Source organism: Schistocerca piceifrons, chromosome 7, assembly GCF_021461385.2.
Source record: "Schistocerca piceifrons isolate TAMUIC-IGC-003096 chromosome 7, iqSchPice1.1, whole genome shotgun sequence".
Lineage (NCBI taxonomy): Eukaryota > Metazoa > Arthropoda > Insecta > Orthoptera > Acrididae > Schistocerca > Schistocerca piceifrons.
The window spans coordinates 522,888,128-522,903,068 of record NC_060144.1 but is presented as its reverse complement, the minus strand read 5'-3'; the positions used below and the strand labels follow the sequence as shown (position 1 = coordinate 522,903,068).

The following is a 14,941-nucleotide window of genomic DNA, read 5'->3' as shown; positions in this document are numbered from 1 at the left end:
ATGTAAAAAAATTCATCATCTTCATAAAACAGTTGGACGATGTCTGTTGTTTCTTGGGGAAGGGTTCTGCAATGTTTGGGTTCTGTCAAAGCCAAAATACATTTCTCATTGCAAGCGCTCTGTCATTTTGCACTAAATATTCTGATATATTACATTTTTTCACTGTTTTCCTGTGAGCGCAAGACTTTGGAGTGATTGCTGATCTCTGTATTTTTCCCCATTTGGTTAAGTTTGTCTTGAGTCTCTCCTTTATGGCATCCACTTAATGGTCAAGATACTCAGATTTTGTCTTCAATTCATTACCTTGAGTTGTACTGTCAGATTAACTTGTTTGGATATTAAGTGTGGTTTTCCAATATTTCATTACTATGTTTAGGAACTGTATCAATTTAGGATCTACTTTGTATATTTCCAATATTTGTAGTAACCATGAGTGGGGTACACTATCAAAAGCTTTTTGGTAATCAATGTATGCGTAGTGTAGTGACCTTTGTTTAGTTTTAGCTTGATATATCACCTCTGCATCTATTATCAGTTGCTCTTTACATCCTCGTGCTCCTTTGCAACAGCCTTTTTGTTCTTCATTTATAATTTTGTTCTGTGTTGTATGTGTCATTAATTTCTGTGTAATGACTAAAGTTAATATTTTGTATATTGTTGGTAGGCATGTTATGGGGCTATATTAAGCTGGGTTTGCTGTGTCTGCTTGGTCTTTAGGTTCCAGATAAGTTATTCCACGTGTAAGTGTATCAGGGAATGTGTATGGGTCTGCAATGTAATTGTTAAATAATTTAGTTAGATGTGAATATGTTGAGGTGAACTTCTTTAGCCAGAAATTTGCTATTTTATCTTTTCCAGGGGCTTTCCAATTGTGAGTAGAATTAATTGCTTGGGTGACTTCATGTTGCAAAATTATCACTTCAGGTATTTGGGGTATCATCTTGTATGTGTCCGTTTCTGCTTGTATCCACCGTGCATGTCTATTATGTTGTACCGGGTTTTATTATTATTATTATTATTATTATTATTATTTACAGTTGCTACTTCATATCTAACAATTCATCTATTGAGTAGGAGTAACTGTCATTCAGAAATTCTTTTAATTTCGTTTTGAATGTTGTTTGACTATCTGTCAGACTTTTAATACTATTTTGCAAATGACCAAAATTTTTGTGGCAGCATAATTCACCCCTTTGCGCACGAAAGTGACATTTAATCCAGAAGAGTGAATATCGTCCTTTCTTCTAATGTTGTAGCTATGCACTTCGCTGTTATTTTTTAATTGGGATTGGTTATTAATGACACATTTCATAAGTGAATATATGTATTGCGAAGGTACTGTGAATATCCCAAGTTCCTTAAATAAATGTCTGCATGGAGATCTTGTGTGGGCTCTAGCTATTATTCTGATTACATGCTTTTGTTCAATGAAAACTTTCTCTCTTAATGACGAATTGCCCCAAAATATGATGCCATATGAAAGCACACGCACACACAAAACTATAGTTTTAAAAATAAAATTGTAACTGTATATAAAATCAAAGATGAGGTGACTTACCGAACGAAAGCGCTGGCAGGTCGATAGACACACAAACAAACACAAACATACACACAAAATTCAAGCTTTCGCAACAAACTGTTGCCTCATCAGGAAAGAGGGAAGGAGAGGGGAAGACGAAAGGAAGTGGGTTTTAAGGGAGAGGGTAAGGAGTCATTCCAATCCCGGGAGCGGAAAGACTTACCTTAGGGGGAAAAAAGGACAGGTATACACTCGCACACACGCACATATCCATCCACACATGTCATTAAGCACAAAACACTAGGCAGTTAACTTGAACAGAGCCAGATGAACACTTATAGACTTGCAGTATAGGCAGGCTGTGGAGGGAGGGTGAGTTTCATGTCCTGACTTGAATTTCATGTCTTGACAGAAGACAGCAGGCAGACTGCTGACTGGTGAATTTTCATGTGCATACTTGCGTGGTAGTACTGCCTTCTTCAACACACTTCTCATGACTCCAAAATGTTGTATGTTTCTTGACTTTAACTTCAGCTAAATAAAACAAAAAATATAAATAAAATTACAACTACAGTAAAATCTTTAGCCCAATTTAAAAGTAAATAACAAAAAATTTTTCCAGAATGAAATTTTTGGTCTGCTGTGGAGTGTGCGCTGATATGAAACTTCCTGGCAGATTAAAACTTTGTACCGGACCAAGACTCGAACTCGAGACCTTTGCCTTTTGCGGGCAAGTGCTCTACCATCTGCCTGGGAAAGGCAAAAGTCCCGAGTTCAAGTCTCAGTCTGGCACACAGTTTTAATCTGCCAGGAAGTTTCAACAAAAAATGTTCTAATAAATTACTGTTTTAAGTAGCTGATCTTCCAAATTGTAGTTTTAAAATCTTTTACTTCTATATAACCTCTACTATAACCATTCTGAATTTTAAAATAGCTGTTCTATACGTTTTGAATAGATAGAACTTGTTTTGACTTCAATATAAGATAAAGTTGTTACAACTCAGAATCCCACTAATTTTTTGCACCATTTGAAAGGTAATTTTATGTTTTCAAAAATATATGGCTGCATTGGGTTATTTGGAGAGAGATTTTAGCTATTCATAATTTTCTGTTCCTACGTCACAATTTTGAAATTAACAATATTTTGAGTTTCAGTACAGTTTCTCAATATGATTGAACATTATAAATCGGAATTTTGTAACTCTTATCAGTTGCTGTATTTAATTTAGAACAAAACTGTGAAAATTTCAAGGCTCTAGCTTCAAAACTATCGATTTTGCTTCAAATTCTGTAAAAGCATGCATGCTTTAGTTACATCTTAATCGCACTTGGAAATACAATTAGCCTAAAACTTTAAATGGTGATAACTCTGAAACTACTTGATAGAATTGGATGAAACTTTGTATATTTTTCTTGTCTTTATGCTTACATTTCACTCACAAATTTTGGTACAAATCCAAAAACCTTGGGTGTTGGCTGGATGATTTTGTGTGGAATGACAGTATGTGGTGGTGTTAGTTAAGGGTACATCTCACTCTGAATTTATTGGCTTTATACTCATTTTTATGGGAAACTGGTGCTGTATATTTTTTTGTGGATTATCCTAGTCTGACAGTGTGATTAGGATCTTCAGTAAAGCATTTATCTGTAAATGAGGGAGAGCTTGAGGAGACTGATTGTAGAAACTTTACTCCATGAAACCATCCGCTCTTCCCACCAAACTGTCATAGGAAGATGCTTGACCATATTTCCTATTTCTTTTGTGATTTTGATGCTCAAAAGGACTGACTTAAGATGTCACAGAAAACCATTCTTGTGCTGTATCTTACGGATAGAACGCAAATGCATGTAAATATGCCAGCAGAAAATTGTTAAGTTTTTTATTCAGTTTCCAGAATATCTGACTCGAAATCCTCCACATGCAGATTCACCACTAGTTCTAATTCTGCTCATGATAGTTACCCCTGAACAGAAAATAAACTGACATGATGATGTATCTGAATCTTCAATGAGTTAATGTCTCCTGAAGTTCCTCTTGTTGAAAGGGAAATTGAGCCAGTACCCATTGTGATGATATCTGTTTCCTGAGGCTTCTGTTTACTGAGGTGATGGAAAAAGGAAGGTAAGTTTGAGAGTGGTGGTCACACTAACCCACAATAACAACTCAATATCTTCTCAAGATAGTTCTCTAGCTATTCTTGAGAGCACCAGTGTAACTTAGTATTGGTAATGTTTTAGGAGATCTTTAAGGACGAAGTCATATGGCTATGGACAAGCGAGTTTCGCGAAAATGTTAAAGCAAAAAATAATGTGAAATTGCCGGTTTTTTAACAAAATATTGGCAGAGCAGTGATTTGTATGAAATATTGAGAAATGTCATTTCCATGTATAAAAAAATATTATAAATCTGAGAATGGCAGTTTGCCAATTTTTGTAACTGCTGGTTACTGAATGCTGAAATCACATTTTGACATCTTGTTTCTTCAAGGCTGAGGTTAATGTATAATCTTAAAATGAATGATCATTTCCCGCATAACTGTGATGTGATGTCAAAACTAACACCAAAAGTGGCAGAAAAAGCCATGAATTGGGGAACAAAGGTAACAGCAAAAAAGGAAGAGAACACCAATTCTAGAGAAAAATACTGACATTGGAAAAAAAACACCAAAATTATTAAGAAACCAGCAAATTTGGCAGAAAAGGTAACACTGAGTTTTTTTTTCACTGAATCTGGAAAAAATAGCAGCAAATTTATAAAAAAGCAGCAAATTTGCCAAAAACTGAAGAAAAACAAACTTCCAAAGAATAGCTCCAAATTGGTAAAAAGAACTTGCAAAAAATAAAACCTGAACCAGAAAGAGAAAAACGGCAAAACAGCAAAAACTGTGATGACTTGAAGGTACCGTTGCAAATGCTGGTTCTCAAAAGTGTTTCTCCCCTTCCCTGCAGGCATTCCCATTTGAGATCGCAGAGTATTTGCCTGTTATTGCCTGTTATTTGTTCTTAATGTAATTAGTGTGGTACGAAAGCAACATAATTGAATGTTTGTATTTTTTTTATCATGCCCCACACAGGGACTGTAGTGTCATATTTAGGTGTTAGACAGAATTAAAATTTCATGGTCCTTGAAGTTCATTAATGACAATAAATTCTTTGTTGGAGATTCTGGCACTTCCTGTGCCATTGGTAAACGAATAATTGACAGTGTTTACAGTGGTTCTTATCTAGTGCTTTCAGTGAATGCAGGGCAGCTGCATGCTCCAAAGAATGTAAGTAATTTGCTATCAGCATTACTATCATAATGGCTCAAAATTTATCACTTAATGCAGTGGAGTTACATACATATCACACAAGCCACCATACAGTGCTTAGGGGAGTGTATCTCGTACCACTTCAGGCATTCCCTTTTCTGTTACATTCACAAATGGAATGAGAGGGAAAAAGGCTATCTATATGCTTTTTATCTGTGAGAATAATTTGACAGCGCACTGAAAGATCTGTGCCCTAAGGTTAGATGACATTCCCTCAGAATTATTGAGTGCCTTGGGAGAGCCAGCCATGATAAAACTGTACCAATTGGTGTGATAGATATATATGATACCGGTGAACTACACATACAGCTACCTAAATATTCTGTAAGATACCACAGCGTGCATGGCAAGGGTACCTTGTGCCCCAATAGTCATTCCCTTTCCTGTTCAGGGGGAAATGTAGTGAGGGAAAAATGAATGTCTGTGTGTCTCAGTATGAGCCTTTATTTCCCTTATCTTGTCTTTGTGATCCTTAGACAAGATGTGTATTTATGGCAATAGGATTGTTTTGTGGATTGTTGCAAGTGCTGGTCCTCAGAAGTGTTTCACAAAAAGATTTTCGTCTTCTCTGCAGGCATTCCGATTTGAATTCACAGAGTATTTGCATAATACTTGCCTGTTGATCGAACCTACCAGTAACAAATTTAACTGCACGCCTCTGAATTGCTCGATATCTTCTCTTAATCTGACTGGTTTGAGATCCTGAAGACTTGAGCAGTACTTAAGAAGAGGTCACACAAGTGTTCTGTTTCAGTACCTGTGTTCCGCTATCATCCATATGTTTGTGAGTAAGATTTGGAGCTTGGTGTGCATCTGCACCACAGGGATCATTGCCTGTCCTCGTCTTAATTGTACATGTGGTGTCTGCTCTTTCAAATGTGTAAAACAGCCAGTGATCCCTTCAGTGCAGATGCACACCAAGCTCAAACTCTTACACAAATTGGCAAAATGCCATGAGTAGTGAGTATAATAAGCAAGGGGCTCTACATCAGTAGTGTGTGAATAAGTTGAGAATTTGGGTCTGATGGGAGGTGTGCTAGGGTAGTTTGTGTAGTTGTGATGACCACTGTGTCTAGGCAGTGTAGTGGTCAGCGCATTCGCCTAATAAGTAGCAGTCCCTAGTTCGAATCCCGGACACGCCTGTGAACGTGTGTGTGTGTGTGTGTGTGTGTGTGTGTGTGTGTGTGTGTTTTGTCTGCATTTAACAGAGGACTTTCTGAGATAGCTGATAATTGATAGAACCTTTTTCCTCCCCCCCTCCCCCCCCCCCCCCCCCCCCATATGTGCCTTTCTGCCTCTCAGTGCGGTAAGTAGCAATCTATCCATTTGTTTTTTTTCCCCCCTACCTTGGACTTTCTATTGCTTGACAATCATATAGTTATTCTTATTGAGTTAACCACTGGTTAATGTATGATGCATCTGTGTTTTTCCCAGGAGTAATGATGAGTCATTGTTCCTAGGTACCTCCACACAGCACCAGCACTAGTAATAGCAGCACTGTTGGCGATGGCATAGGTGTACAGAGGCAGGGCAGCCAGAGACACCGCCGCTCAGGAAGCAGCGACCTGACAAGTGTACCTCCGCTGCCCCCGCCACAGGGTCTGCACTCCATGCCAGGAACCTCTGCACACCTGCCTGCAGCGTAAGTTAAAAACTTTGAATGTGCTTGGGATGTGCTTTAGTTTCTCAAAAACTTTTATGCACATACAGAGAAGGTAATTTGAGAAGAACATAATGACAATGAGTGATAGTAGGACAAGTAGGTTGGATGTAAATTTTTTATTCATTATGGCTACATCTGTGCATTTGTCTAAGGTGTCAAGAGTGTTGAGGTAGCACTGGCTATTACATGTACTTACAGCCAAATTTTGTTTTGGATCTCTCTCCCTCTTGTCTTTCTCCCCTTCGCCCTCCCTCCCACTCCCCCTCCCACTACCACTCCCCCTCCCACTCCTCCTCCATGTCTCCATCCCCTTCCCATCTCCTCTCCCCTCCCCTCCACACATCACCCTCCCCTCCACACATCACCCTCCCCTCCACACATCACCCTCCCCTCCACTCTCCCACTGCCCCGCCCCTCCCATCCTCCACATTCCCCCTTACCCTCTACCCTTAAGTGTCCTAATCTCTCGCACAGGACATTGTGGTCTTCAAAAGACTTCTGTGTAAATTCCCTGTAAATCTGTGATACAGTTTTATGTGGGATACATGAACATCTTACTTTGTAGCAATGTACACAAATTCTTTTGATGTCCGCTGTTACGCTTGCTTGCTAAGGACTCCAAATTTTGGAACAGATCACAATAGCGTTTTGTATACAATTTCCTTATCATATGCCTAGCACTATTCACAATTTCTCACCAAATCAAAGTCATCAATTCATCTTGTGTACTACAGATTTCCCATATTCCTTCTATTTCATATCATTTCACTTTATCATTTCATGTAAGGACACAAACTGGTTTTCCTTCTTGTTCATGTAAATTACACATTTTGCATGATGCATATATGAAGAGAGCTGCCCTTCAGTAAACAAAGTTGAAATACTTTCTCTCAATCTCATAACATTACAATCACCCAGCAATGATACCTTTCTGTGAACAACAGCACTATCAGCAAAGATTCTGAGTGTGATACTGATAAATCCTTTATGTTGTGTCTATAGGTGAAACATGGTGACCTGGATAACTATAAACACTCCAAACATTTAGTATATGAGTAAAATGTCATTACTTTTATTTGCAAAATGTGCAGGCAATGAAATATACATAACTTTGAAGATGTGTGTCTTTCCCAGTCATTTCCATTATTCATTGATCTCCGAATACTAGTTTCGAATATAGTTTGAAATTTAATAGCATCATGCACAGTTTGTTGTATCTCACTGTGAGTCTTCAGAGATCTGAGGGCAGAACTCGGTGAACAGCTTCTTAAGATGATGTGCAGCTGGGTACATTGGCATGCAGTGAGTGCAATCAAAGGCATTCCCTGGTGGCGTCCATAGGAATATAATGAGCCCTGCAGCTAGTATGACTTCGAGTGGTGCCAGCTGGCAGCCTGTCTGTGGGTTGTGACTTTTGCTGAGATGTGGGCAGCATGCCATGCGTAGATGACCTAGGGATGCCATGTGCAGATGACCTAGGGACTGTTGATACCACAGTCCTTCACCCCACACTGCCCCCCAAAAACTGCATACCATTGTTGCATAGTGTGAGTGCAAGCAATGATGTGGAGAAGGCCTGTGCCATGGTGCAACTGACGGAGTTGAATATGGCATGATGGCACTAACCAACAAGTGTCCCAACATTAGCTGTGTGAACATCAGTCGACAAATGTTGTGGCTGCAGCATAGCTGGGCAGGGGTCAAGAGCTGTCTGTTGAACTATATGCCTGAACATCAGGCACCAGTAAAGGCTGTTCAGGGGCAGCAGTTTGGGATACAGGCAACATGTCTGAAAAATGAAAATATTTGGTGGGATCACAAAAATTCCAGAAACGTAATTGGTTTTGGTGCCGTCAGTGTGTGTCTGTTTTGCCTGGAGTGGTATAGTGAGCTCAGTGTAAGGTTTGGTAAATACACAATAAAAAACTTTGTCATTCATGTGGAACTTCATTGCTAAGGTTATGTCCGAAGCAGAGTGCTGAGCACATAATAAAGGTAGCAAACTGCAGTAGGTAGCAAACTGCAGTGACAACGACCATGTAGCACTTCTGCAGACAAAGCATCACGAACAGGAATAGTGCAGAAGGTTCTGAGAAACAATAACAAAGCATTGCCCTCGAGTGTGAAGCATGAAGTTTGGGCATCTGAAACTTGGAATTGCGAATGAATTGCTTAGCTTCGCCTTTTGATTATGAAGAGGAGGAGCCATCCGGATATGATGAATCCCATTTTGTCAGCAGAAATGTTGAAATTCCAATGATGAAAACTGTGTACCATTGTCTGAAATAATTTTTTGAGGCAAACCTTCTAAACAAGTCTGAAGTGAGCTTTTTGATAGTGTTAGCACTGGCCATCAAATTCAGAGGGATTGAGCTGCTTCTCTGTACGGTCATGTACATCTTTCACCAGATGAAAAAGCACTGTTAGTGGCTTATGATCAGTCACAAGAAAAATTTTCTTCCATGCAGATATTGATGAAATTTTATAACACCTTATATCATAGCTAAGATTTCTTTTTCCTGTTGACTGTAGTTGACTGGGCCTTGTTCAGTGCTTCAGAGGGAAATGCTGTGGAGCGTTCGGTGTTTCCAACCTTGGAGAAAAAAGCGCACTTTTTCAATGTGATGCTGTATTGACTGCAATCACTGCCGATCTGTGGGGTCATAATGGAAACGATACGGGCGAATAAACAATGCATTTTTCAACGTTTGAAATGAACATTTGTTTTCTCCAGAGCATTGGAAAGGAACACTCTTACACATGTGATGATGCAAAGGAGCAGTGATTTGCACTGAGTTCAGAATGAATTTAGTATATTAGGTAATTTTTCCAAGAACTACCTGTAGTTCCAGAACATTTTTATAAGAAGGTAATTTCTTGATGGCATCTAAGTATTTAGTCGAGGTACAAGCTGCACGGGCATCGATGAGATGTTCCAAATATCCAATTTCTGTATTGAAAAATGAAAATTGCTGCAGATTGCACTGCATCCTCTGTTATTTAAACTTGTAAAAAAAATCTAAGCTTTGGATATGCTGTTCCAACATTTGTCCAGATGCTGTGATGTCATTCAAATAATTTGAACAGGATGGGACTTTCAGCATCACTTGTTCATGAAAATGGTGAAACACTGAAGGAACTCCTCAACAGAATAGAAGGACTGACCTATGAGGAAACTCTTAAGTTTCGATTTGAAGCGCGTGGATTACTGCTAATATTTTTGAATTCTAATGCTAGCTTACTGAGAATGGATGCGGTAGTATACTGCACACCTTTTTGCACAACCGTTCAGGAAGTCCAGTCCAAATGCAGGTTTGATTTCCGCTGAGTATTAACTGAGTGAAAGCTGCTTATTCTTGGGAATAAGGTAATATTGTTACCAAGAAATGGCAGTAATATATATTTTCAAAAATGTCTGCTTGTGTGTGTGTGTGTGTGTGTGTGTGTGTGTGTGTGTGTGTGTGTGTGTGCGCGCGCGCGCGCGCGGTTTAACACTGTGCCAAGATGTGCTGGCCGTGCACCAAGGCATGTTTAGCCACAGGCTGATCCTCATTATCAACAAACACTGTCTGCCTGTGTCCATTCATGCGAATGGACAGTTTGTTGCTGGTCATTCCCACATAGAATGCATCACAGTGTAGGCAGCTCAGTTGGTAAATCACGTGGGTGCTTTCACATGTGGCTCTGCCTTTGATCGTGTACACCTTCCGGGTTACAGGACTGGAGTAGTACAAAGTTTGCCAAGGTAACCCCATTCCCGATGTCCAGACGGAGCTTCAAGGAATCCTCAAAACCTTAGGCCCCCTGCAAAACCTTTCACCTGACTCCATCAACCTCCTGACCCCTTGGACACCTCGCACCCCTACCTTCTACCTTCTTCCTAAAATCCACAAACCCAATCATCCCGGCCGCCCCATTGTAGCTGGTTACCAAGCCCCCACAGAACGTATCTCTGCCTACGTAGATCAACACCTTCAACCCATTACATGCAGTCTCCCATCCTTCATCAAAGACACCAACCACTTTCTCGAACACCTGGAATCCTTACCCAATGTGTTACCCCCGGAAACCATCCTTGTAACCATTGATTCCACTTCCTTATACACAAATATTCCGCACGTCCAGGGCCTCGCTGCGATGGAGCATTTCCTTTCATGCCGATCACCTGCCACCCTACCTAAAACCTCTTTCCTCATCACCTTAGCCAGCTTCATCCTGACCCACAACTTCTTCACTTTTGAAGGCCAGACATACCAACAATTAAAGGGAACAGCCATGGGTACCAGGATGGCCCCCTCGTACGCCAACCTATTCATGGGTCGCTTAGAGGAAGCCTTCTTGGTTACCCAGGCCTGCCAACCCAAAGTTTGGTACAGATTTATTGATGATATCTTCATGATCTGGACTCACAGTGAAGAATAACTCCAGAATTTCCTCTCCAGCCTCCTTTGGTTCCATCAGATTCACCTGGTCCTACTCCAAATCCCATGCCACTTTCCTTGACGTTGACCTCCACCTGTCCAATGGCCAGCTTCACACGTCCGTCCACATCAAACCCACCAACAAGCAACAGTACCTCCATTATGACAGCTGCCACCCATTCCACATCAAACGGTCCCTTCCCTACAGCCTAGGTCTTCGTGGCAAACGAATCTGCTCCAGTCCGGAATCCCTGAACCATTACACCAACAACCTGACAACAGCTTTTGCATCCCGCAACTACCCTCCCGACCTGGTACAGAAGCAAATAACCAGAGCAACTTCCTCATCCCCTCAAACCCAGAATCCCCCACAGAAGAACCACAAAAGTGCCCCACTTGTGACAGGATACTTTCCGGGACTGGATCAGACTCTGAATGTGGCTCTCCAGCAGGGATATGACCTCCTCAAATCCTGCCCTGAAATGAGATCCATCCTTCATGAAATCCTCCACACTCCACCAAGAGTGTCTTTCCGCCGTCCACCTAACCTTCGTAACCTGTTAGTTCATCCCTATGAAATCCCCAAACCACATTCCCTACCCTCTGGCTCCTATCCTTGTAACTGCCCCCGGTGTAAAACCTGTCCCATGCACCCTCCCATCTGGTTTCTGTACGAATTGTAAATAGCCTTTCACTCCCTGTATTTCACCCCTGTCACCTTCAGAATTAGAAAGTGTATTCCAGTGAACATTGTCAAAAGCTTTCTCTAAGTCTACAAATGCTAGAAACATAGGTTTGTCTTTCCTTAATCTTTCTTCTAAGATAAGTCATAGGGTCAGTGTTGCCTCATGGGTTCCAACGTTTCTACGGAATCCAAACTGATCTTACCTGAGGTCGGCTTCTACCAGTTTTTCCATATGCCTGTAAAGAATTTGCGTTAGTATTTTGCACCTGTGACTTATTAAACTGGTGACTACTACCTTCATTTTGATATAATTCCCACTTTGTTCCACATGATATCCTTATCCCATTAGTCAGCCACCCGTGCTGCCCATTACTGCTAGTACCCAGTTTAGAACATTCTAGTGGAAAGCAACTCTCAAAGAGCATGAAAAGTGTGTTATGGAAAGCATTATGTTTGTTGGCACTATAAACATCCTGCCACTGTTGGTCCTTGATGAGGTTTAAAAAACTCTCTGTTGCCGTTGGGTTAACTTTCCTACATAGTTTGTAATTATATGTGACTTTTGATTGAATACAAAAGTCTTTTAGTGTTAATATTTGTGCATCATGGCCTGAAAAACCATTCACCCTTTTACTAATAGAATGCCCATGTAGTAATGAAGAATGAATAAAAATATTGTCTATGGCTGTGCTAGTGTTCCACCTGCACTCTAGTTGGAAAAAAAACACAGTCTGCATCAGATCATATAAATTTAGGAGATCTACCAACACTCTTTTTCTTGTACCAAGATACACAAAATTTATATTTAATTCACCACATATAACTAATTTCTTGTACTTCCTATAAAGTGAATCAAGAAACCTCTGTAGCTTGAGCAGAAATGCTCTGAATTCAGAGTTAGGGGACCTATAAACAAAAACAATTAGAAGTTAAGTTTTACTAAATTCAACTGCCCCTGCACAACATTCTAATATTTGTTCAGTGCAGTGCCGTGATACGTCTATGGACTCAAATGGAATAATATTGAAACTCTTTGTCTTTAAATATGTCTGCTTGTGTCTGTATATGTGTGGATGGATATGTGTGTGTGTGTGTGCGCGAGTGTATACCCGTCCTTTTTCCCCCCTAAGGTAAGTCTTTCCGCTCCCGGGATTGGAATGACTCCTTACCCTCTCCCTTAAAACCCACTTCCTTTCGTCTTCCCCTCTCCTTCCCTCTTTCCTGATGAGGCAACAGTTTGTTGCGAAAGCTTGAATTTTATGTGTATGTTTGTGTTTGTTTGTGTGTCTATCGACCTGCCAGCGCTTTTGTTTGGAATAATATTTTTTACGTACATGGCCACTCCCCCACCCCACAAGGAACTCTTTGAAAAACAGCTAGCTAATCTGTATCCTATATTAACAGGGACCGTAAAATAAGAGATAATCAGTACGCTAACACCAACAGCACTGCCTTATCCTGTGCAGACTGCTACTGCCTTGAAACGGCAACCGTCAGTTGCTGCTGGAGTACCGATTATTCTGTATGTTTTTCTATTCCTGTTAATACACACAGGTAAAACAAATATTGCATGAGCATAATTTGTGCCCATTTTATCAATTCAGCACATAATATTCTGCTTTAAAAATAATTTGGTTTATAAAGCGGAAGCAAACTGATGCTTTCTCTTGACACAGGAAGCACATGAAAGGTATGATGTTCATTATTTGTTTGTACTGACCCCAGCTGCAAATTGCAAAAATGAAATTGTAAATATCAGCTTTACTACTGAGTAATTTAATCGTTCAGGAAACTGACCATTCCTAAAGGAAAAATTACAAATGCAGCTACATATAGGGCAGAGTAAATGCACCCGATGATTGTCAGGAAGTATTCTGTATTCATATTACTGAATTATTTGTAATGGATGGTTTCAGATACTCCGCAGCATATACTGAATCTGAAACCCATCATTTCAATAACAGTTATGAAATGCTTGTTAAAAAGTTTTGCAACACTGCATATACCTGTTACCAATTTATCAAACAGTGGAAAATGCAGAATGGAATAATGACAATATTATGAAAAGAATAGATTGCTACTCACGATATAGTGGGGACATTGAGTTGGAGATAGGCACAACAAAAAGACTATCAGACTTGCAAGGTTTTGTCCAGGAAGGCCTTCACTGAAATTAGACAAAACACACACACACACACACACACACACACACACACACACACACACACACACACGCACGCGCACACACACTAACACAATTGCGACTCGTGCACACATGACCACAGGGGGCCGAGGGCACACTGGAGCAGCAGTGCGTGATTTTGAAGGTAAAGAGGAGGCTAGGGCAGAGAGGATGAGGGGACAGTAAAGTGCTGCTTGTGGGAACATTCAGGGGTGAAATAGATGGAGGATAGGGCAGCTAGGGGCAGTCAGGAGGTTATACGGAAGGGGGGGGGGGGCAGTGGAAAAGTAGAGAAGTAAAAAGACTGAGAGTGCATTGGTAGAACAGAGGGTGTGTGATGCAGGAGTGGAAAAAAGGGAAGGGGATAGTGTAGGATGATGACTAACGAAGGTTGAGGCCCGGAGGATTATGGGAACGTAAGATATACTGCAGAGAGAATTCCCACTTGCACAATTCAGAAAAGCTGGTGTTGGTAGGAAGGATCCATATGGTACATGCTGTGAAGCATTCATTAAAATGATGAATGTTGTGTTGGACAGCATGCTCGGCAACTGGGTGTACCAGCTGTTCCTTGGGCACAGGTTTTTGGTGGCCATTCATGCGGAGAGACCACTTGCTAGTTGTTGTACCCTTGTATAATTCAGCACAGTGGTTGCAGCTTAACTTGTAGATCACATGACTGGTTTAACAGGTAGCCCCTTCTCTGATGGGATAGGTGATGCTTGTTTTGGGACGGCATAGATAGTGTGGTGGGAGTATGTGTGGGACAGGTCATGCATCAAGGTATATTACAGGGATATGAGCCATGAGGCAAGGGGTTAAGTGGGAGGTTGTGTAGGGATGGACAAGGATATTTTGTAGGTTCGGTGAGCAGCGGAATACCCCTGTGGGAGGGGGTGTGAAGGATAGTGGGTAGGACATTCACAATTTCAGGGCATAACGAGAGCTCCTGCCTTACACACCCTCTGTTCCACCAATGCACTCTGTCTTTTTACTTCTCTACTTTTCCACTGCCCCCCCCCCCTTCCCTCCCCCGCCCCCCCCCCCCACCTTCCGTATAACCTCCTGGCTGCACCTAGCTGCCCTATTCTCTCTCCACCTCACCCCTGTATGCTCCCACAAGCAGCAATTTCCCGTCTTCCGCCCCTGCGCTGCTGTCC

General features: G+C 41.0%; 1 protein-coding gene across 1 annotated transcript in view; it reads left to right on the top strand.

Annotated features, from left to right (window-relative positions):
- Positions 1–14,941, top strand: part of LOC124804996 (E3 ubiquitin-protein ligase SH3RF1) — a 213,527-nt gene that overhangs the window by 47,858 nt on the left and 150,728 nt on the right. Inside the window, exon 8 of the mRNA XM_047265392.1 lies at positions 6,291–6,472. Within this exon, the coding sequence (XP_047121348.1) occupies positions 6,291–6,472 (182 nt within the window). The remainder of the gene's footprint in view (positions 1–6,290; positions 6,473–14,941) is intronic.